The sequence below is a fragment of the Coregonus clupeaformis genome, chromosome 14 (genome assembly GCF_020615455.1).
Source record: "Coregonus clupeaformis isolate EN_2021a chromosome 14, ASM2061545v1, whole genome shotgun sequence".
NCBI lineage: Eukaryota > Metazoa > Chordata > Actinopteri > Salmoniformes > Salmonidae > Coregonus > Coregonus clupeaformis.
This window is the reverse complement of record NC_059205.1, coordinates 20,945,364-20,968,702: the sequence shown is the minus strand read 5'-3', so window position 1 is coordinate 20,968,702 and position 23,339 is coordinate 20,945,364. Positions and strand designations below refer to the sequence as shown.

Sequence of the window (23,339 nt, the reverse complement as noted above, 5' to 3'; positions counted from 1 at the left end):
TGAGCCTCAATGGAACTGGAGTAAATAATTGTGATTAAAGACAGACCCATACATGTGCCAAGATGTCCAAGTTGTGGAAAACATAATGTAATGTGTTTTAAAAGTGATGAAAATGTGACATGTTGCAATTGTGGTGGGAACCATGAAGCCACAGCTTTGGAATGCTTGACAAGGGTGAAGGAGAATGAGGTGGCCAAAGTCAGGGCTGTCCAGAGCATTTCATATGCTGCTGCTGTTAAAAGGGCTGAGGGTTCAAAAGGTGTTCCAGAAGAGTCCATGGTGGTGGATAAGCCTTCACTGCAGGCTGCAGGGGTTATCTTTCACCAGCAGGACCCAGCTATTTTAAAGGTTAAGAAGGTGGACTTTGTGGCCTTTATAGCTATGGTGATTAATGGCACTGCCAAGGTGGAGAGAAGGTCCAGGAAAATAGATTATTGTGGCTGTGGTGGTGCGGTTCCTGGGACTGAAAGAGTTCTCGGCGGAGGAGTTGCATGGAGTATTGTCACATGCCAAGCCATATGGAGATTTGAAGGAAGAAGTGGGAGTTTGTTTTGTTTTTGTCAATGTACTATTTTTATTTGGGTGGATTAGGTTAGTTTTCCCTATCACGTATGGATTTTCTTTTTACCTTGTTTTTTCAACCCGTCCAATTGGTGGCGGCAATACACATTTTGGGGTTATAGTACGCCAAAACCCCTATAAAACCCTCACGCCATATGGTCCATCCCGAAACTGAACATGCTGCCTGTAATTATCTTTAACCATCTCATATTTGACTCCGGAGAGGAATGCGGGACCCGTAGCCAGTTAAAGTTATAATGTAAGTAGCTATCTATCATTATTGTGATTTAATGACGCCCTTTTTATAAATAAAAGTGCTATGGTGTCGTTTTACACAAATGTTCGCTTCGAATCCCGACCTTCTGGATAACAAGCACTGCTAGCTTGCAGCAGTTCCTAAACTGGATAGCTAGGCTGGCAAATGTAAGTTAGAAGCTAACTAGTTAACTAGATACATAGTTTTGTCAAATTGTAACTATAGCTTACATTTTATGAATAGTTATCGATTCGACCCATTAGCTAGGTTTGCCGGTGAGTTGTTATTTTAATCTAAAAGGAGTGGCCAGACGTAGCTAGCTAGCTCGTTCACTAGCTAGATATTTTTTTAAATTATTATTTCATCTTTATTTAACCAGGTAAGCCAGTTGAGAACAAGTTCTCATTTACAACTGCGACCTGGCCAAGATAAAGCAAAGCAGTTCGATAAAAACAACAACAGAGTTACATATGGGGTAAACAAAACATAAAGTCAAAAATACAACAGAAAATATATATATACAGTGTGTGCAAATGTAGCAAGTTATGGAGGTAAGGCAATAAATAATGATAGATGTGCAAGAGATTATGTGAAAATAGAGATACTGGGGTGCAAATGAGCAAAATAAATGACAATATGGGGATGAGGTAGTTGGGTGGGCTAATTTCAGATGGGCTGTGTACAGGTGCAGTGATCGGTAAGGTGCTCTGACAACTGATGCTTAAAGTTAGTGAGGGAGATAAGAGTCTCCAGCTTCAGAGATTTTTGCAGTTCGTTCCAGTCATTGGCAGCAGAGAACTGGAAGGAATGGCAGACAAAGGAGGTGTTGGCTTTGGGGATGACCAGGGAGCTATACCTGCTGGAGCGCATACTAGGGGTGGGTGTTGCTATGGAGACCAATGAGCTAAGATAAGGCAGGGATTTGCCTAGCAGTGATTTATAGATGACCTGGAGCCGGTGGGTTTGGCGACGAATATGTAGTGAGGACCAGCCAACAAGAGCGTACAGGTCACAGTGGTGGGTAGTATATGGGCCTTTGGTGACAAAATGGATGACACTGTGATAGACTACATCCAATTTGCTGAGTAGAGTGTTGGAGGCTATTTTGTAAATGACATCCCCGAAGTCAAGGATCAGTAGGATAGTCAGATTTATGAGGGCATGTTTGGCAGCATGAGTGAAGGAGGCTTTGTTGCAAAATAGGAAGCCGATTCTAGATTTCACTTTGGATTGGAGATGCTGAATGTGAGTCTGGAAGGAGAGTTTACAGTCTAACCAGACACCTAGGTATTTGTAGTTGTCCACATACTCTAGGTCAGACCCGCCGAGAGTAGTGATTCTAGTCGGGTGGGCGGGTGCCAGCAGCGTTCGATTGAAGAGCATGCATTTAGTTTTACTTGTGTTTAAGAGCAGTTGGAGGCTACGGAAGGAGTGTTGTATGGCATTGAAACTCGTTTGGAGGTTTGTTAACACAGTGTCCAATGAAGGGCCAGATGTATACAAAATGGTGTAGTCTGCGTAGAGGTGGATCTGAGAGTCACCAGCAGCAAGAGCGACATCATTGATATACACAGAGAAAAGAGTCGGCCCGAGAATTTAACCCTGTGGCACCCCCATAGAGACTGCCATAGGTCCAGACAACAGGCCATCCGATTTGACACATTGAACTCTATCTAGATATAGCTAGAAAGGTTTGTTTCTTGATGACAGAAGTGAGCAAATGGTTATCTAATGTCATGTTAATACCGCATTGAGAGCCTTTAATCAGCTAGGTAGTTGATGGAAGAATATGACGTAATATGACTGTGGAATCATCAGCCTGCTGTGTTGACTTTGGCCAAATAAGGACGGCCACTGCTGTTGGGGTTGAATGTGCTCACTGTCATACATCCATACTGTATGTGTTTGTTTGAGCTGATTTGATTAACCCTGCCACCTAATGATGCTATAACATGTATACAACAACAATCATACCTGTAGTTCATTTAGGCATTTCTGCTCATGTCAACATCGCATGAATCTGTCATTGTTATGATATTGGTCTTAAACCGTTGTGCTCTTTCTCTGGCAGTTACTAAAACTCATTTTTCCCCCTGTTCTGTATTTCAGTTGGATTCAAGACACAGCTTCTATCAGCAGCAACCCAGTCAGACCATGGCTGGCTTCAGGCAAGAGGATGTGGAGGTATTCTACGATATGGGGGAGGAGCTGGGAAGGTAAGTTCTGACAAGTGTAGGACTAACTACTACTACTACTATCTGAGAGCACACAGATTCTTCTGCCTTTTCAAGATCGGACGTGTGTGTGTGTGTGTGTGATACTGTATTGCTGGATGATACTAGCCTTGACTTTAATTCAGCTTGCCCGTTGCATCAGTGGGTAGATGTCACGAGAATGATGTATCTCAATATTCAAACGGAACTATTTTATATCTCTGTCTGAGTCCTGAAGGTTGTAAAAGCTCCAGTTCAATGAATCAGACAGAGTCCCAACATACAATGATCAGTATTTATTCAGAGAGCGCTCTGCCACAAAATGGGCGCACAGTCTCTTTATACTCACACATACAGTGGGAAAAAAAAGTATTTAGTCAGCCACCAATTGTGCAAGTTCTCCCACTTAAAAAGATGAGAGAGGCCTGTAATTTTCATCATAGGTACACGTCAACTATGACAGACAAAATGAGAAAAAAATCCAGAAAATCACATTGTAGGATTTTTAATGAATTTATTTGCAAATTATGGTGGAAAATAAGTATTTGGTCAATAACAAAAGTTTCTCAATACTTTGTTATATACCCTTTGTTGGCAATGACACAGGTCAAACGTTTTCTGTAAGTCTTCACAAGGTTTTCACACACTGTTGCTGGTATTTTGGCCCATTCCTCCATGCAGATCTCCTCTAGAGCAGTGATGTTTTGGGGCTGTCGCTGGGCAATGCGGACTTTCAACTCCCTCCAAAGATTTTCTATGGGGTTGAGATCTGGAGACTGGCTAGGCCACTCCAGGACCTTGAAATGCTTCTTACGAAGCCACTCCTTCGTTGCCCGGGCGGTGTGTTTGGGATCATTGTCATGCTGAAAGACCCAGCCACGTTTCATCTTCAATGCCCTTGCTGATGGAAGGAGGTTTTCACTCAAAATCTCACGATACATGGCCCCATTCATTCTTTCCTTTATACGGATCAGTCGTCCTGGTCCCTTTGCAGAAAAACAGCCCCAAAGCATGATGTTTCCACCCCCATGCTTCACAGTAGGTATGGTGTTCTTTGTATGCAACTCAGCATTCTTTGTCCTCCAAACACGACGAGTTGAGTTTTTACCAAAAAGTTATATTTTGGTTTCATCTGACCATATGACATTCTCCCAATCCTCTTCTGGATCATCCAAATGCACTCTAGCAAACGTCAGACGGGCCTGGACATGTACTGGCTTAAGCAGGGGGACACGTCTGGCACTGCAGGATTTGAGTCCCTGGCGGCGTAGTATGTTACTGATGGTAGGCTTTGTTACTTTGGTCCCAGCTCTCTGCAGGTCATTCACTAGGTCCCCCCATGTGGTTCTGTGATTTTTGCTCACCGTTCTTGTGATCATTTTGACCCCACGGGGTGAGATCTTGCGTGGAGCCCCAGATCGAGGGAGATTATCAGTGGTATTGTATGTCTTCCATTTCCTAATAATTGCTCCCACAGTTGATTTCTTCAAACCAAGCTGCTTACCTATTGCAGATTCAGTCTTCCCCACCTGGTGCAGGTCTACAATTTTGTTTCTGGTGTCCTTTGACAGCTCTTTGGTCTTGGCCATAGTGGAATTTGGAGTGTGACTGTTTGAGGTTGTGGACAGGTGTCTTTTATACTGATAACAAGTTCAAGCAGGTGCCATTAATACAGGTAACGAGTGGAGGACAGAGGAGCCTCTTAAAGAAGAAGTTACAGGTCTGTGAGAGCCAGAAATCTTGCTTGTTTGTAGGTGACCAAATACTTATTACCCACCATAATTTGCAAATAAATTCATTAAAAATCCTACAATGTTATTTTCTGGAAAAAAAATTCTCAATTTGTCTGTCATGGTTGACGTGTACCTATGATGAAAATTACAGGCCTCTCTCATCTTTTTAAGTGGGAGAACTTGCACATTTGGTGGCTGACTAAATACTTTTTTCCCCCACTGTACATACATATATACATACACACACACATGTTCTTATCATAGCCTAGTCCTTGCTCGGGCAAGCTGCATTTTTTTCTCTATTCCCATACATAGTTATCGCTGTTCTCACAATATTCTGCAAGCCTCTCAATCCCCCTCCCTGTGTGGGGACATCTGTTTTTTGAAACCGGTCTCCTGTTATTGGTTTCAACGTTTGCACTTCTGCTTGCCTAATTACAAGACACAAATACTCTGTTGCTGGGCAAATATGCATCTTATATATATATATATATATATATATATATATATATATATATGTATATATGTCTTCTAATAGTCATACATTATTAGTTTAACTGAGGGTGTGACATTTTAGTCATATCTTACTCACACATTTCTTTATCAGTAGAGTTCGCACTTCAGGGCAAGTGAGGGAAACTCGAAACCTGGCCTACCCAGCACAGCAGACAAGCTCAATCAAGTGTGCCTACTAATGAATATGTTTTGAATGAGGTGGCAGAATAATGCAGATCTCTTGTCACCTTTTAGTTCTCGCTTGCATGTTAAGTGAAACACAATTTCTCCAAACAATCTTTTTAATATAGAATCCGTTGTTTGACTCTCATAATGATATACCAGTATAATACCACTTATTTAACCTGAAAATGCATAGCTGGAGGAAAACATCCATTGGCACATCCCCAGTGTATTTGTGGGACTGTTTATTAAACTGCATCGCACTCTGCCTTGTTATGCAAGCTCTGTTTTTAACAAGTCCTTGTAAACTAAACAGAGCTAGAGCAATAGAATGAGTCATATGCTTGTAGAGGATTAAACCTGACTTCATCCCAAATGGCACCCTATTCCCTACATAGCGCTCTACTTGAACATAGTGTACTATAAAGGGAATAGGGTGACATTTGGGACACACTAAACCTGACTTCATACCTTTATATGGAAGTAGGGTTGTTTGCTACAGCGTTGCAGCAGAAGAATGACATCATTGACATCATAGATCCGCTATAAAAAATCTCTGGGGGGTGTGACATGGCCTAATACAGAAGCATGTCTGTTCTACGAAATATTTTCCTAAATAAATGTTTTCTCAAGTGTTTTATTTTCTCTGTTACGCTGTGTGCACTGAACTGACATGCGTGATTGTTGCTGACACTCCGATGTTCAGATGAAGGGAATGAAATAGTCTATAATGCGCACCACCTCAGCGCTCAATTCAAACAGTGGTGTGAGGGTTTGACTGTGGTTAGGCCTTACTCCTACTAGGGGGAGGGGTAGGACCACAGTCTTCACATCATAACTAGGGGTGGTTTATGATCCCCAATCAGAGACAGCTGTCTAGAGTTTGTCTCTGATTGGGGATAGTATTTAGGCACCTCTCACATCCACCTGTGTGTGGATCATTGTTCGTGTTTGTGCCTGTCTGCAATTGTGTTCACAGCACGTAAGTCACTTGGTGCTTTTCTCTCCTTGTTTATTTTTTGAATACTTAGTGTGACAAGTTTAAATGAAAAGGATGTCACTCCACGAGCGCTCTGTCTACCGTCCCTTAACTACGCACTGTGACAAGTGGTGTGTAGCCTACAGGGAAACGTATTCTGGCAAGCAGTCAATGCACAATAATTCTTAATGCAATTACAGGAAAACACTTTTAAAAGCAGTTTTGGCAAATGTATTTTGAAAGCAGTTTTGGCCTTTGTTAAAAAAAGAGGGGCAACACAGTTTTCCATTGCTACTACGTTTATTTCTCTACTCCTTCAATTGCGCAAGTGGCATCGTTTTACAAATGCAGTTATAAGCATGTTAGGCACAGCTGCATAACAGAGCTCTTAAAGGGGAAATGGCCTCTTAAAAGGGCAATGACGTAGGCCTACTTCGTAATAGAAACATCAACAACACGGGGGCCAGTATGAAAGAAAATACATGTATGCACTCACTAACTGTAAGTCGCGCTGGATAAGAGCGTCTGCTAAATGACTAAAATGTTGTGTCCAATGGGGTAAATGCAGATGGACAAACCCCATGCTTTAGCCTATGTAAATTTTCAGTGGTGATGCGTCACGTTGGGCTCCAGCAGATTTGCATTCAATTCTGTTATTTCATGTCACAACAACATTGTCATTGGCTACAGATAAATCAATGTCTTATGCCCGGTAACTCTGATTGGACTGATGTGTTAACTTCATAGCTAGCTAGCTGTTTACCACGCACTGTTACCACGTCTTCAAGCTAGGTAGCTAAGCTAGCTGAAACATGTCGACTAGCTAAGCTATGTCCTAGCAATTTTTTTTCTAACTTAGCGTTATAAAGGAAATGTAGAGAGAACGTCTGGTGCTCATTATTCTCCTAAACTTAAAAAATATGTCCATCCAATAAAAAAAAGCAAGCTGGAAAAGAATATTCAAGTCGAGTGGTTGGTGGTGGATCATGTAGCAGTTGCTAACATCTGTTTTGAGGTAGGCTAACTATAATATCCTATAGGCTACATACAGTGGGGAAAAAAGGATTTAGTCAGCCACCAATTGTGCAAGTTCTCCCACTTAAAAAGATGAGAGAGGCCTGTAATTTTCATCATAGGTACACGTCAACTATGACAGACAAAATGAGATTTTTTCCCAGAAAATCACATTGTAGGATTTTTTATGAATTTATTTGCAAATGATGGTGGAAAATAAGTATTTGGTCAATAACAAAAGTTTCTCAATACTTTGTTATATACCCTTTGTTGGCAATGACACAGGTCAAACGTTTTCTGTAAGTCTTCACAAGGTTTTCACACACTGTTGCTGGTATTTTGGCCCATTCCTCCATGCAGATCTCCTCTAGAGCAGTGATGTTTTGGGGCTGTCGCTGGGCAACACGGACTTTCAACTCCCTCCAAAGATTTTCTATGGGGTTGAGATCTGGAGACTGGCTAGGCCACTCCAGGACCTTGAAATGCTTCTTACGAAGCCACTCCTTCGTTGCCCGGGCGGTGTGTTTGGGATCATTGTCATGCTGAAAGACCCAGCCACGTTTCATCTTCAATGCCCTTGCTGATGGCAGACTGTAATACGCATGGAACCACATGTAAAGGAAGGGTTAGTTATAAATGTATTTGGAACTGTGCAATAGATTAAGCAAGAGAATAGCCTTATAAACGTTGCATATTGTTAACTGGGCCCCTTTGTATCAGGCAGGCAGACGCACATAATATTGCAGACAGATTACTAGCTAGTTAACTCTATAAAAGTATGCTCGACTACCGTGGTCTTCCGTGCAATAAGAGCTAAAGATATGGGAAGTAGCCATAAACTGATAATAACCCATGTTATAACGTTTGTGTGTGGCTCAACTCTTTTCTGGGACTCAATGTGTAGCCAGTGTAGTGTACTGGTTTCGATGCCTATGAGCTTTGTTGATTGAGTTTGCCCCACCGATATTTTCATTTAAAATTCACCACTGTACATTTTATAGCCACTATGCTGCATCAGTTGGGCTACAGGTGATAATGCTTATTGCTAATAGCACGTCTGATTATATAGACCATGCATAGGCTATATGCATGGTCCAATATAAAAATAAATGTTTCACCAATATGTTATTTGACTCATTTCTAGAAGTGGAAATTATATTTTAGATGTTATCAGCATAATTTTATTTTCATTCATTTTGGAGTAGATTGTCCTTCTACATGATAATTATCCCAGGGAGGACCCCGGACCCCCAAAACAAGGGGACTGGAATTGGTCAAACATAGTTTTGTACATTAATTAACTATCCTTTTCCCCTAAAAGCATGATGGTCATGACTTTCTTACATGAAAGGGGAGGTTAAATTGGCCCCAGACAATCGATCTGAGATCGACTTAAAGTGGCACTCCAGGCTTCTTTTCACCTCATTTAACACCTGGCTCAATAGGTGGTCCAGGTCAGTCATGACACAGCACGAGGGGGGGTTGTTCCTCAGCAAGGGGGAGGCCGGTGACATCACGACTACCCATCAAACCAACACCTTGAATGCCCTCCTCCTTGAAGTTTGCAGTTGTCTAAAAAAACAGTATTTTGCTAAACTTTTTTTTTTACTCTTTAGTGTGTACTTTACTGTGTTTATACTTGTAATATCACTTTTCAACAGGAAAAGTTCAAAAATCACTGGTGGATGCCTTTAAGTTTCAGTCATGGGAGTTTTGTTTTAACCCCTGGGAAAGGGCTTGCAGACACATTAAATGTCAGAGCAGAAAATTCAGTTATTTGCAGACAGACAATAACCCAATACATTTCTATAGGAACATATTGACTCACTGGAATGCAGCATTCATAGCTTATTCTTCCTATAGCATTACCATGCACTAAATCAAATGTTGGGTGTTTTTTTTCCCGCCCACTTTACATTTGCTTAGGGTCTTCGTCTTATTACATTAAAGTTATGAAACTGCCAGCCAGTGCTGCAATGCGGCCACTGAACACTAGCCTATACAATCTGTAGTCAAGATTGGTATATTGCTTCAAATCTGGATTTTTCTAGATGAGCTATCTGATTGTGGCCCAGTCACTCTTTCCTGTGTATTCTATGTTCATGTTTTACTTTGTATCATCATTCTCATTATGTAATTTCCCCTCTCCCCTCAGCGGACAGTTTGCCATCGTACGGAAGTGTAAAGAGAAGCCCTCTGGCTCAGAGTACGCCGCCAAGTTCATCAAGAAGCGTCGCCTGTCGTCCAGCCGCCGGGGCGTGAGCCGCGAGGAGATCGAGAGGGAAGTGAACATCCTGGGAGAGATCCAGCACAGCAACATCATCACGCTGCACGACATCTTTGAGAACAAGACTGACGTCATCCTCATCCTGGAGCTGTAAGGGCGACTAGATGAGACCAGGGTCGTATTCATAAATAGTGTCAAAGTAGAAATTCTGATCTAGGATTAGTTTTGCCTTTAAGTTCACAATTAATACGATTACATAGACAGGGGGGATGTGATCCTAGATCAGCACAACTACTCAGACATTTTATACAGTGAGGGAAAAAAGTATTTGATCCCCTTCTGATTTTGTATGTCAAAGAAATGATCAGTCTTTAATTTTAATGGTAGGTTTATTTGAACAGTGAGAGACAGAATAACAACAAAATAATCCAGAAAAACGCATGTCAAAAATGTTATAAATTGATTTGCATTTTAATGAGGGAAATAAGTATTTGACCCCCTCTCAATCAGAAAGATTTCTGGCTCCCGGGTGTCTTTTATACAGGTAACGAGCTGAGATTAGGAGCACACTCTTAAAGGGAGTGCTCCTAATCTCTGTTTGTTACCTGTATAAAAGACACCTGTCCACAGAAGCAATCAATCAATCAGATTCCAAACTCTCTACCATGGCCAAGACCAAAGAGCTCTCCAAGGATGTCAGGGACAAGATTGTAGACCTACACAAGGCTGGAATGGGCTACAAGACCATCGCTAAGCAGCTTGGTGAGAAGGTGACAACAGTTGGTGCGATTATTCGCAAATGGAAGAAACACAAAATAACTGTCAATCCTCCTCGGCCTTGGGCTTCATGCAAGATCTCACCTCGTGGAGTTGCAATGATCATGAGAACGGTGAGGAATCAGCCCAGAACTACACGGGAGGATCTTGTCAATGATCTCAAGGCAGCTGGGACCATAGTCACCAAGAAAACAATTGGTAACACACTACGCCGTGAAGGACTGAAATCCTGCAGCGCCCGCAAGGTCCACCTGCTCAAGAAAGCACATATACAGGGCCGTCTGAAGTTTCAGAGGAGAACTGGGTGAAAGTGTTGTGGTCAGATGAGACCAAAATCAAGCTCTTTGGCATCAACTCAACTCGCTGTGTTTGGAGGAGGAGGAATGCTGCCTATGACCCCAAGAACACCATCCCCACTGTCAAACATGGAGGTGGAAACATTATGCTTTGGGGGTGTTTTTCTGCTAAGGGGACAGGACAACTTCTCCGCATCAAAGGGACGATGGACGGGGCCATGTACCATCAAACCTTGGGTGAGAACTTCCTTCCCTCAGCCAGGGCATTGAAAATGGGTCGTGGATGAGTATTCCAGCATGACAATGACCCAAAACACACGGCCAAGGCAACAAAGGAGTGGCTCAAGAAGAAGCACATTAAGGTCCTGGAGTGGCCTAGCCAGTCTCCAGACCTTAATCCCATAGAAAATCTCTGGAGGGAGCTGAAGGTTTGAGTTGCCAAACGTCAGGCTCGAAACCTTAATGACTTGGAGAAGATCTGCAAAGAGGAGTGGGACAAAATCCCTCCTGAGATGTGTGCAAACCTGGTGGCCAACTACAAGAAACGTCTGACCTCTGTGATTACCAACAAGGGTTTTGTCACTAAGTACTAAGTCATGTTTTGCAGAGGGGTCAAATACTTATTTCCCTCATTAAAATGCAAATCAATTTATAACATTTTTGACATGCGTTTTTCTGGATTTTGTTGTTGTTATTCTGTCTCTCACTGTTCAAATAAACATACCATTAAAATTATAGACTGATCATTTCTTTGTCAGTGGGCAAACGTACAAAATCAGCAGGGGATCAAATATTTTTTTCCCTCACTGTACGTATGGCCACAAACCTGGGTTCAAATTAGCCTGGGTGCCAGTCTGTTCCTGCTCTCTTGTAAAGTGAAAAATCCAAAAACATCCTGATGTGGTTCTGTTGAGATGCTAGTTGTGTGTGTTGTGTTTCAGGGTGTCTGGAGGGGAGCTGTTTGACTTCCTGGCAGAGAAGGAGTCTTTAACAGAGGAGGAGGCCACACACTTCCTCAAACAGATCCTGGCTGGGGTCCACTACCTGCACTCCAAACGCATAGCTCACTTTGACCTCAAGGTACACACACACACACACACACACACACACACACACACACACAGATCTCAGATGAGGTCTACTACCTGCACTGAAAACACATTGCACACTTTGATCACAAGGTGAACTGTAGGCTGTGGAGCTGGGTAAGCCAGGGTCATGTTCAACAGAAAATGTTTTGCAATGGAATACGAAAATGAGCGCTTCTTATTCTTAAGTCCAGGTAGTCTCTGCCTGGTTAGCTGTTTGGTGCCTAGTGAACACGATCCAGGCTGGTGTTTTAAACAGTCAACAGTTGTCTTTATTAAACACATATGCTATATATACAAAAGTATGTGGACACACCTTCAAATTTCTGGATTCGGCTATTTCAGCCACACCCGTTGCTGACAGGTGTATAAAATCGAGCACACCGACATGCAATCTCCATAGACAAACATTGGCCTTACTGAAGAGCTCAGTGACTTTCAACGTGGCACCGTCATAGGATGCCATCTTTCCAACAAGTCAGTTCGTCAAATTTCTGCCCTGCTAGAGCTGCACCGGTCAACTCTAAGGGCTGTTGGGTCAACTCTAAGGGCTGTGGTGAAGTGGAAAGGTCTAGGAGCAACAATGGCTCAGCCGCAAAGTGGTAGGCCACACAAGCTCACAGAATGGTGCTGTAGCACGTAAAAATCGTCTCCTCAGTTGCAACACTCACTTCCGAGTTCCAAACTATCACTGGAAGCAACGTCAGCACAAGAACTGTTTGGTTTGTCTGGAGCTTCATGAAATGAGTTTCCATTGCAGAGCAGCCGCACAAAGGCCTAAGATCGCAGTGCCAAGCGTTGGCTTGAGTGGTGTAAAGCTTGCTGCCATTGGACTCTGGAGCAGTGGAAACGCGTTCTCTGGAGTGATGAATCACGCTTCACCATCTGGCAGTCCGACGGACAACTCTGGGTTTGGCAGATACCAGGAGAATGCTACCTGCCCAAATACATAGTGCCAACGGTAAAGTTTGGTGGAGAAATAATGGTCTGGGGCTGTTTTTCATGGTTTGGGCTAGGCCCCTTAGTTTCAGTGAAGGGGAATCTTAACGCTACAGCATACAATTACATTTTAGACGATTCTGTGCTTCCAACTTTGTGGCAAACGTTTGGGGAAGGCCCTTGACAATGCCCCCGTGCACAAAGCGAGGTCCATACAGAAATGGTTTGTTGAGATCGGTGTGGAAGAACTTGACTGGCCTTAACAGAGCCTTGACCTCAACCCCATCGAACACCTTTTGGATGAATTGGAACACCGACTGTCAGCCAGGCCTAATCGCCCAACATCAATGCCCGACCTCACTAATGCTCTTATGGCTGATTGGAAGCAAGTCCCTGCAGCAATGTTCCAACATCTAGTGCAAAGACTTCTCAGAAGATTGGAGGCTGTTATAGCAGCAAAGGGGGGACCAACTCCATATTGATTTCCATTATTTTGGAGAGAGATTTTCGACGAGCAGGTGTCCACATACTTTTGGTCATGTAGTGTACCATGATAGTATACCGTTTAGGATATAATAATAATTCCGGTCAGGTATTTTTGACATTTTTATTATATTTCAAAACATCTGTAGTGTATCCATTCTCTTCTAACTTGTATTATGGAATGCTTGTTTGTTTTTGTTTCAGCCGGAGAACATTATGCTGCTGGATAAGAATATTCCCAACCCCAGGATCAAACTCATCGACTTCGGCATCGCTCATCAGATCAAAGCTGGGAACGAGTTTAAGAGCATCTTCGGAACGCCAGAATTCGTTGGTGAGACCCTCTCCTACCCCTCAAGACCAAAAGAGCCATGAACTGTCAGTATGGCTTTTATGTTCAAATGTATTATTTTCACTTCAGGTTCAGATTCCCTTTGGAAAAAATAAAGTTGTTCTATTCTATCCTACACATTCCTTGTTAACACATACAGTATCCATAAAATGTATATTTACACAAATATCTTATTGTTATGGTATGCCCACATGGGGTAAATATTCCTTCACATTTATCTTATTAAGTGGAGGTCTGTGTGTTGGGATATCCTTGACGACCATCTGAGTTGAATTAAGGCTTTAAAGCGATCCCGGTAATAATGCTGCTTGTTTTACAGCTCCAGAGATAGTCAACTATGAACCGCTAGGCCTGGAGGCTGACGTGGTAAAATGGACTAAGATTATTTTTAATGTTTTTTTTAAATGTTTTTGAGAATGTTTTCTTGTTGTTTTGCTCTGAGGGTAAATTTCACTAAGTTCTGTCCCTCTTGTCTCTCCAGGAGTATTGGAGTTATCACATACATTCTGTAAGTACTGGTTCACATTATAATGTTAGTCTCTTTTCATACAGTCAGTTGAGCAACATAAACAGTGTTATGTTAAAGTGTTTCAAATCTATATCAATTTTTGCATTACAAATGACAACTATAGAAGTGACAGTTATTTCTCAGTAATTCCATCGTCAAAGTTATGACATAGCAAGTAAGCCAATATACTGGATATAATGTTTGGCCATGGCCTGAAAGATGACATAATACTACTGTTTTACCTCCGGTATGGTGGTCTCACCATGCTGTCTGTTGGTCCTCAGGTTGAGTGGTGCCTCTCCGTTCCTGGGGGAGACCAAGCAGGAGACTCTGACCAACATCTCAGTAGTCAACTATGACTTTGACGAGGAGTACTTCAGCAACACTAGCGAGTTGGCCAAGGACTTCATCAGACGGCTGCTGGTCAAGGATCCCAAGTAAGCCTGGTTTACTCTGGACGGAATATGCCAGGGAATGCTTAAAATAACATACACAGGAACCATGCACTTTGTCTGTCTTTTTTAATAGCATATTATCTTAGGGAATCTAGCAAGAAATGAAGGTTTGTACCTTTCTGCACCATAGCCTAGGTGAACCTTGGTCTTGGGTGGAAATGTTAGAATTGCAAATAACAAGGCATAAAAGTAAGGAAGAAATGAGTCATTGATTTTCATATCTAATCATTTACAAATGCTCTTATTTCTCCAGGAAGAGAATGACCATTGATGAAAGCCTTCAACATCCCTGGATCAAGGTAGGCACCTCTCACCATCTCCTCATACATACTGTATTTCACATATCAGTAATCCCCCAAAATATATCACTAATCCCCCAAAATATATGCAACTCCTGGCTTATAGCACCCATTATACTGAAGTTTTTTGGCTAGACAAAATAATTGAGCACATTTCGCTCCCCTTTTATCTACTATCTATTAAACCCCCTCTCCTCCCAGGTGATCAAGAGGCGGAACGTGCGCCAGGAGGAGAGCGAAAAGAAGCCGGAGCGCAGGCGCCTGAAGACGACGCGTCTAAAGGAGTACACCATCAAGTCCCACTCCTCCATGCCCCCCAACAACACCTACGTCAACTTTGAATGCTTCTCCCAGGTGCTGGAGGAGATCGCTGCTGCCGAGGAGGGGCTGAGAGACCTGGAGCACAACCAGAGGTGGGAGGGATAAACGGATGGATAGATGGATGATTCAATGAATGGGAGGATTAATTAATTTATGTGATTATTAAAAATACATATAAAGCCGCTCTAATTAGATACAACAATACATCTATCCATTCATTCTAACATCCCCCTCTCTTCTCCAGGTCATGTCAGGAGGACGTGGCTGCTCTATTCTCTCTCTATGAGGAGAAGGAGGGCTGGTACCAGGAGGAGAACCAGAGCATCGCCAGCGACCTGGGTCACATCCGCCAGGCGCTGCAGTGTACCCAGGCCCAGTGCAGACAGAGCCAGGAAGACGCCCGCGCCGCCATGCTGGCCGCTAACTCACTCAAAAGGAAGTTTGGGCGCCTGGAGAACCGCTACGAGGTCCTGGCGGAGCAGGCGGCGTCGGAGGTGCGCTGGGTGGAGGAGCTGGTCAGAGGGATAGAGCGGGAGAAGGACAGTCTGGTCATCCCCTGAGACCTGGCTCCAGCTTGACTTTTAGAATTGTCCTGAGCCTGGCCTGCCTTCTAGAATCACTGACATTATTCTCATAGAATCACTGACATTATTCTCAATCTACACTCTCAGCTTCTTCCTTATAGGTTGGTCTGGTCATTTTTTTTTTGTTGTCATTTAGCAGACGTTCTTATCCAGAGCGACTTTTTCATACTGGCCTCCCGTGGGAAACGAACCCACAACCCTGGCGTTGCAAGCGCCATGCTCTACCAACTGAGCTACAGGAGGCCCTGGTCATGGCCTGAAGGCGAAGTCCAACCGGGCTGGGTCTGGAATCATTGAATTACATTATTGTAGCTCTCAGCTAACTTCCTACTGTGTCTGTATGTTTGTATGGTACAGTCAGGACTGTACATGTACACCAGTTGTCATCACATTTGGAAGTAGGGCCCAGAGATTTTCTGGTGTTGGTGTGGTTGTTGGAATCACTGACATTATTCTTCTTCTTTCTGTGTCTGTGTGTTTATGGCACAAACAGGGCTCATATTTACACCAGCTGTCATCAGATTCAGAACAAGGGTCGAGAGTTCTTCGGGTTAGAGAAAATGCTGGGCCCTCGATCATAAGCCATGCTGCCCCTCAGACATTTTATCGGGAAAAAGGTTGCTCCTCCTGTATCACTTTGTAATGAGAGAACTAGCAATGCAGAGTCCCTACTATGAATATGTTTGGTCAACAAAATACATATTATTTTAATAATACATTTTCTAAATTAATTTTTACGTTGAAGGTAAGGATTTTGATTGTTATACACAATACTGACACATTGTTTGTCAAATATGCTGTTAGTTTTTGCAGTATATTTGGATTTCTGCACATGCAATCATTTTCCTAAAGAGTTTTAAGTCCCATAGTTGAAGGAATACGTGGTATAAGTCTGTTCCTGTGCGACAGCCTTAGTCTGGCTTGGTATGCCAATTTCATGTAAGCAATATTCCCCTCGCCTCATAACATGTATCATTCACAGCTGACTGTTATTTTACATTTTAGTCATTTAGCAGACGCTCTTATCCAGAGCGACTTACAGTTAGTGAGTGCATACATTGTTATAGGTAACAACATAGTACAAATTGCACAGAAATAACAGGAAATGAATGTTGATGTATTATAGGGAGATCCCAGTACTTCATCTTATTGACAGCAGGCTATCTATTCGATACCATATGTCACTCAGCTGACTTGTTGTACTGCGATGCAAATGGATCAAATACAAACGCTATAGTTGTCTTCCGTATGGAGAGAGTAGTCTTAAGCTATATAGATTGTATAAACCTGTTTTGTCATTTGTACGCTTTGCCTGGATATAGAAGACCTTATTGCCTGTACATAAGCAAAAGCAAATATGTAGTAATGGCTAGACATGTTAGTGAAAATGCAGGTGTAGTAACTTTCCCTCAAAACGTTTTGGGCCAGTTTCCTGGATAAAAGCATGCTCAATGGAAGTTCTCTATTGAATTTGGTTTTTAATCCAGGACTAGGCTTAATCTGTGTCTGGGAAACTGCCCTGTTTGAGTACAACTATTGCACATAAGCTTCATACCAAATTATCTGCATGATAAAGTATGTAAAGTATAAAACATATACTTATTTTCATTACGACCATAATAACCCACACACTTCAGACATTCCACGAGTTAGTCATTAAATCTATGCATCACATTCCATGTTCACCATAGAACTATAGAACACTATATACTGTATATTTCCCTAGTTTAGTAAAAATACTTTAAAGAACTACTTAAGTAGGTTTTGGGGGTATCTGTACTTTACTATTTATATTTTTGCCAACTTTTTTTTACTACATTCCTAAAGAAAATAATGTACTTTTTACTCAATACATTTTCCCTGACACCCCAAAGTACTCATTACATTTTGACAGGAAAATGGTCCAATTCACACACTTATCAAGAGAACATCCCTACTGCCTCTGATCTGGCGGACTCACTAAACACAAATGCTTTGTTTGTAAATTATGTGTGCCCCTGGCTATCCTTCAATAAAAAAAATTGTGCCGTCTGGTTTGCTTAATATAAGGAATTTGAAATGATTTATACTTTTTCTTTTGATTCTTAAGTACATTTTAGCAATTCCATTTACTTTTGATACTTAAGTATATTTAAAACCAAATACTTTTAGACTTTTACTCAAATAGTATTTTACTGGGTGACTTTTACTTGAGTCATTTTCTATTAAGGTATCTTTACATTTACTCAAGTATGAAAATTGAGTACTTTTTCCACCACTGCTTTAATATACTAATTTGCACTTAAGAATACAGCAGTGTTCCAAACTATCTCCTATTCAATTATTTTTATGTACGTAAAACGTATAATTGGTATGTATTGGTAAGTTTGAACGATGACAGGTTTGTTTTAAATAAACAAGCTTAAATACATGTAACTTAACTTTCCTTGTGCATATTTATTGTGTCCATTGAGATGAGTTTACATTTCAGGTCAAATGAAGGAATGTGGAAAATAGTTTAGGGAAAAATTATTACAACTTAATAAACATTTGACCAGCTAAAATCTCATCTCTATGGGCCCTATGTATTTATCTCTAGGCACTGTGATGCCATAGGAGTCTACAGCCATTTCTCAGGGCAAAGTAAAGGCTTATTTCTAGAAGTAGTTGGCACGTGAACAACCCTCTACAAAAGGATTTGTTTAAAAACGAGTGAGATGGAATGTGCAGTGATGAGCACAGAGTGTACTGTACACTAGTCCTGGCATGGTAAAATAAACACAGAGAGGCTGCTATGGTTCTTCCTCCGTAAAAGCATTCGAACTAAGAAGTGGCGAAAGACTGGGTATTGGTTTTATAGTGACATTTGGACAAAGGTAAGTGAGGTGTTTTTGTTGAAAAAGGACTACAGTTAAACGGAAAACCTTACAATATACGGTTCTTCTTCAGCCTATGTAACAAGGGTCGTTAGGCTCAGTTGATAAAGTGTAGACTTCTGTCTGGAGCTACTGCTGGCTTTTTCTTCTCTAGGCACAACTTCTGGGACTCAGAATTCTCATCTTGTTTTCATCACAGTGGACACAAAAGAGTCCTTCCTGGAGCTTGTACAACTGTTGTCTGTCTCTGTTGGCAAACATAACTGACAAGGGATATGATCTTTGTCATTCCCAGCGCAACCACAGCTCCTGCTCCCTTCAACACCATGGCTCGGTCCAAGAGTTCCAAGTCATCCGGGACCTGCTGTAACCTGGTGATGGCTCTGCTGACCCTGTGGTCCATAGTCTCCCTCATTGTTATCGTGGTGTGGGCCACCTCTCCTCACATGAAGGGTGTGGCCCTGTGCAAGGTAGCCCAACAGGTGTGTGGACCACAGTGTGCCTGCTTGTTTAGCAGTATGGTGCCCTCCCTATCTGGGTACAACCCAGGGTACGCTGTCTGTACAATAGCTCGAGCCAGGGCTTACCGGTACAATCTTAACTCTGTTACACAGGCCCTGACGGAGAAGATGGAGGGGGCAAAGGTTGTGTGGGAGAAGGAAAAGCAGGCCTTGCTGGAGGCGATAAGGCTGAGCCAGGAGAACCAAACCACACTGCAGCAGGAGATGGAGGTTGTCGCTGAAAGACTGAGAGAGACTAATGTGTCCCTGAGCCTCAGCCTGCAGGAGAATGTGTGTTTACATGTAGCCTTCAATGACATTTGCATGTTTGACATCCTTGTTCATGTTCAGAATACATAGATTATAGATTGTATGCTGTTCATGTTCAGAATACAACTCCTTGGAATCAAAACTTTTGATCCATTCTAAAACAACATATCCATGTAGATTGTCAGTGACTCTAGTATTGCTTTGTATACAGGCGATGCTGCATGAGAATGAAACAGCACTAAGGAATGCTATTTGCCTGCACAGAGAGACACAGAGAAATCTGTCCCTCGATCTGAGTCTACAGAGAGGTACAGTAGGACTGGATCAAATAATATTGTTTATTATTTTATTTAACCTTTATTTAAGCAAAGTCCCATTGAGACACAGAGTCTCTTATACAAGGGAGACCTGGCCATGAATCATATCACTCCCGTGATAGTGATTACAGAATAAACAACAGGTCTTACATTATAAATGTTATTTTATGGAACTGGAAGATGTTGTTTAATAATGTTCCGTTTTTTTTTTCTATAGACCTTTTTGAGTGGTTACAATTCAACTTCACCCAAGCTGTCCACCAGTCCCACTCCTGCTCTGCTTCATGTGATGCTTCAAATAGCCAGGAGGTGGCAGCAATGAGTCAAATGAAAGCCTGCGAGTCCAACAAACACTATTTGAGGACACAAATGTGAGTATACAGCAGCTCATATGTAAAAAATAAAATAAAATAATACATACATACAAAAAACTAAACTAAAAGGTGTAGTTGTGCTGTGGACACCAGCAATCCCATTATTGTTAAGTTTAATTTCCACTAAACAAAGATCTTAAAAAGTACATGATGTTTTGTATTACAGGGAAAGAAGAGGTTGCAAGATCAATGGTAATTCACCACAAGAATCACTTCTGTTTATTGCTCATACATACTATGATTGATAACCTCATATAAGTAGGCTTGTATCAAACCAACATGGCATAATAGTTTGCAATTGCTTTAGTTTATCTGTGTCCTACTGTCTTTTTTCCTACTTTCTCTCAGGATTGTCAACCATAGCTTTTTGACTGTGAGGAGAGAACAAGGATGGCCTCCTCGTGAATCTGAGGGGTTTAGTAATGTGATTAACACATACTTATACCACTGTGCTCTGTGTGTACTGTTATATATTATATTTTTCTGTAGGGTTGGAAACATTTTGCACTGCTTTGCCATATGTCTGTGTTGAATTATTCCTCTGTGGATAAAACACTCTTGGGGGTAGATCAGCTTTAATATTGCAGATAGATTGTGGGTTCTATCAATGTAATTGTCTGCATCATTTCTAATCCCCCATATATCTTTCACAATACAGTATTAAAATCATGACGTGATGGAATAACATGTAACATTTTCAAGCCATGACCAGAACCCTATAGATATAGGCTCAGACTGAAATGTTCAATCACTAGTTTGTTACAGTAAATGCCTTTTGTGTATGTGTTGTGTTTCTTTGTTTATATTTGTATATAGTTTTCTGCCAAAATATTTAATGTTGTCAACTTGTCTTGAAATAAAGGAAAATAAAATAGCGTTGCTCCTAAATTCAGTGTAATGTGCTACGTATGCCATGAATCAAAGGGCGCAAAACCTGACGATAGAAGTTGTTTTGGCTCAGGAGTTGCATTAGCGTCACGGCTGCAACATTAGTGTCCCGACAGCAGCATTAAGACTTCCGTTTTTCCGATTTTGCCTTCAAAATAAAAGTATGCGGTAAAACTGTGTATGATATGAAATCAATTATTTTTGCAGCTTTGCATAGTGCATCATGTTAAAACTAAAGAGAATTACTATTTCATATAAGATACATAATATTATAAGGTGGAGCATATTGATACATTTTTGGAGCTTAAGTAAATGAATGTAACTATTGATGTAGCGTCTATAGATGGTGTTATTTCTTGGATGACTGTAGTCTAAATACCCAGCAGCCCTTTCTACTCCACCCACTCCATTGGTCCCAATGCAATACACTGTAGGCCTATAAATTACATATTGGTTTATAAAGAAAAAAATAATCTAGTAGGGTCTGTATAATCTATATATGGTGTTATTTGATGAGGCTCTGAATAATACTGAGTGTTGCTGGCCTTTTACTGTGGTCAAATAGCTTAAAATGGTGCCTGGCCACTATACGGTACAAATATAGCAATGTACAGGAAAAACGATTATTTGTGATGATGTAAAAGTAGGGAAAGAAGTACTAAGTAGGGTCTGTATTATTTATATGTGGTGTCATTTCATGGGGCTCTGAATAATACGGAGTGTTGCTGGCCTTTTACTCCACCCATTCCATTGGCGGCCACAATGCGAATCACTGTATATGGAATACATATTGGCTTATAGAGCAAAAACTATTCTGGGTGCTGCAGTAAAAGTGTTGTAGTATTTAAGTGCCTGCTGATAGGCCATCAATTGTGAATGGGCTTCCCATTGTATTAAAACGGGTTAGGTAGGTTTATACCACCAGAACACACCTGGCCCAATGGGCAAATCCGCAAGCAGTTGTCTGGACTTCACAGAAAAGTGAACATTCACACAGTTGCAATGTATTTTCTACGAACCAATATGATATCAATATTGAATCGAAAAATGCAACTGATACCGATTTTCCATATTGGTGGCCATCACTAATTTAATGGATTTATTCGATGAGGGATTGCTATGAATGAATGTATCATAAAGTGTGTTAGACCATAAATATTTTGCCAAAACATTTTATGAAATGGGGGATGGAAATGAATGAATGTATCCTAGAGTGTGTTTGACGATGAATTGTAACTGACACATTTGATAAAATTGGTGACTGTAGTGACTGTGTGCCTATAGCCTGGTTGATGTTCATTACGTTTAAACTGTAAATAAATTAGATTTTTGTTTTGACTGAAAAGTTTGCCTTATGCGTTTGTTATTTGAGTGTTAATAGTTTAGTGTGTATATCGGCATTGACTTCAGGACCATAGATAGCACCGGGTCATTTGAAGATGGTTTCTACAGACCTTACTGAGTACTCGCAAACACACTTTTACCTCTGCACATATAATAATTTATTTCTATATAAGCTCCCATTTTAAGCTATTTGACCACAGTAAAAGGCCAGCAACACTCAGTATTATTCAGAGCCCCATGAAATAACACCATTTATAAACTGGGTGGTCAAGCCCTGAATGCTGATTGGCTGACAGCCGTGGTATATCAGACCGTATACCACTGGTATGACAAAACATTTATTTTTTTACTGCTCTAATTACATTGGTAACCAGTTTATAATAGCAATAAGGCACCTCGGGGGTTTGTGGTATATGGCCAATATACCACGGCTAAGGGCTGTATCCAGGCACTCTGCTTTGCGTCGCGCTTTAGAACAGCCCTGGTATATTGGCCAAATAGCTGTGGTATATTGGCCAAATAACACACCCCCTCGGGTCTTATTGCTTAAATGTAGATTCTACAGACTCTACTAGAATACTTTTTTCTCTCTAAGCCAATATTTAATTTATAGGCCTACAGTGTGTTGCATTGGGACAAATGAAATGGGTGGAGTAGAAAGGGCTGCTGGGCATATAGACCAGAGACCCCCACGGAATAACACCATATATAGATTCTACAGACTCTACTAAGTACTCTGCACCCCACTTTTACATCGGCACAAATAAAAGTTTTTTATTTTGTGAAAGAGCACAGTTAGAAAGATATGGCATATAGAAGCAAACTGGATGGACATTATGAAAATGATCGGAGAGGTTGAGGGTAAAGGAAGTTCAGGAGTAAAAACAAGCAAAATATAATTATTGTAAAATTGACTGTCCATAAAATGTATATAGTATGTATAAGCTGGAAGTAGAGGCCTAAGCATTGTTGTTCACTAGTTTACTCCAATTAGGGAAGGGGTGGTGGGGTTGGAAAGTAATAAAGGG

The 23,339-nt window shown here is 41.4% G+C and overlaps 2 protein-coding genes across 2 annotated transcripts; both read left to right on the top strand.

The window, feature by feature from the left end:
• Nucleotides 1-385: 385 nt before the first annotated feature.
• On the top strand, nucleotides 386-17,528 carry LOC121581276 (death-associated protein kinase 3-like). The gene is made up of 11 exons (XM_045224890.1): nucleotides 386-820; nucleotides 2,927-3,033; nucleotides 9,590-9,811; nucleotides 11,676-11,814; nucleotides 13,449-13,578; nucleotides 13,916-13,962; nucleotides 14,055-14,104; nucleotides 14,389-14,541; nucleotides 14,813-14,858; nucleotides 15,060-15,271; nucleotides 15,424-17,528. The coding sequence occupies exons 2-11, from the start codon at nucleotides 2,972-2,974 to the stop codon at nucleotides 15,737-15,739; spliced, it is 1,377 nt and encodes a 458-aa protein (XP_045080825.1). The 5' UTR covers nucleotides 386-820; nucleotides 2,927-2,971; the 3' UTR covers nucleotides 15,740-17,528.
• A 996-nt stretch (nucleotides 17,529-18,524) lies between these two features.
• Nucleotides 18,525-21,023, top strand: LOC121581607. The gene is made up of 7 exons (XM_041897099.1): nucleotides 18,525-18,618; nucleotides 18,914-19,100; nucleotides 19,233-19,409; nucleotides 19,600-19,696; nucleotides 19,923-20,076; nucleotides 20,246-20,271; nucleotides 20,428-21,023. Exons 2-7 carry the CDS (start codon nucleotides 18,945-18,947, stop codon nucleotides 20,448-20,450), a joined length of 633 nt encoding a protein of 210 aa, XP_041753033.1. The 5' UTR covers nucleotides 18,525-18,618; nucleotides 18,914-18,944; the 3' UTR covers nucleotides 20,451-21,023.
• The last annotated feature ends 2,316 nt before the right edge of the window (nucleotides 21,024-23,339 follow it).

Coding starts and splice junctions, on each gene's coding strand:
- LOC121581607 (XM_041897099.1), top strand. CDS start 18,945: ATGGCTCGGTCCAAGAGTTCCAAGTCATCCGGGACCTGCTGTAACCTG. Junction 19,697..19,922: donor CGATCTGAGTCTACAGAGAG/GTACAGTAGGAC, acceptor TTTTTTCTATAG/ACCTTTTTGAGTGGTTACAA. Junction 20,077..20,245: donor CACTATTTGAGGACACAAAT/GTGAGTATACAG, acceptor TTTGTATTACAG/GGAAAGAAGAGGTTGCAAGA.
- LOC121581276 (XM_045224890.1), top strand. CDS start 2,972: ATGGCTGGCTTCAGGCAAGAGGATGTGGAGGTATTCTACGATATGGGG. Junction 13,963..14,054: donor TAGGCCTGGAGGCTGACGTG/GTAAAATGGACT, acceptor AATTTCACTAAG/TTCTGTCCCTCTTGTCTCTC. Junction 14,859..15,059: donor TTCAACATCCCTGGATCAAG/GTAGGCACCTCT, acceptor CTCTCCTCCCAG/GTGATCAAGAGGCGGAACGT.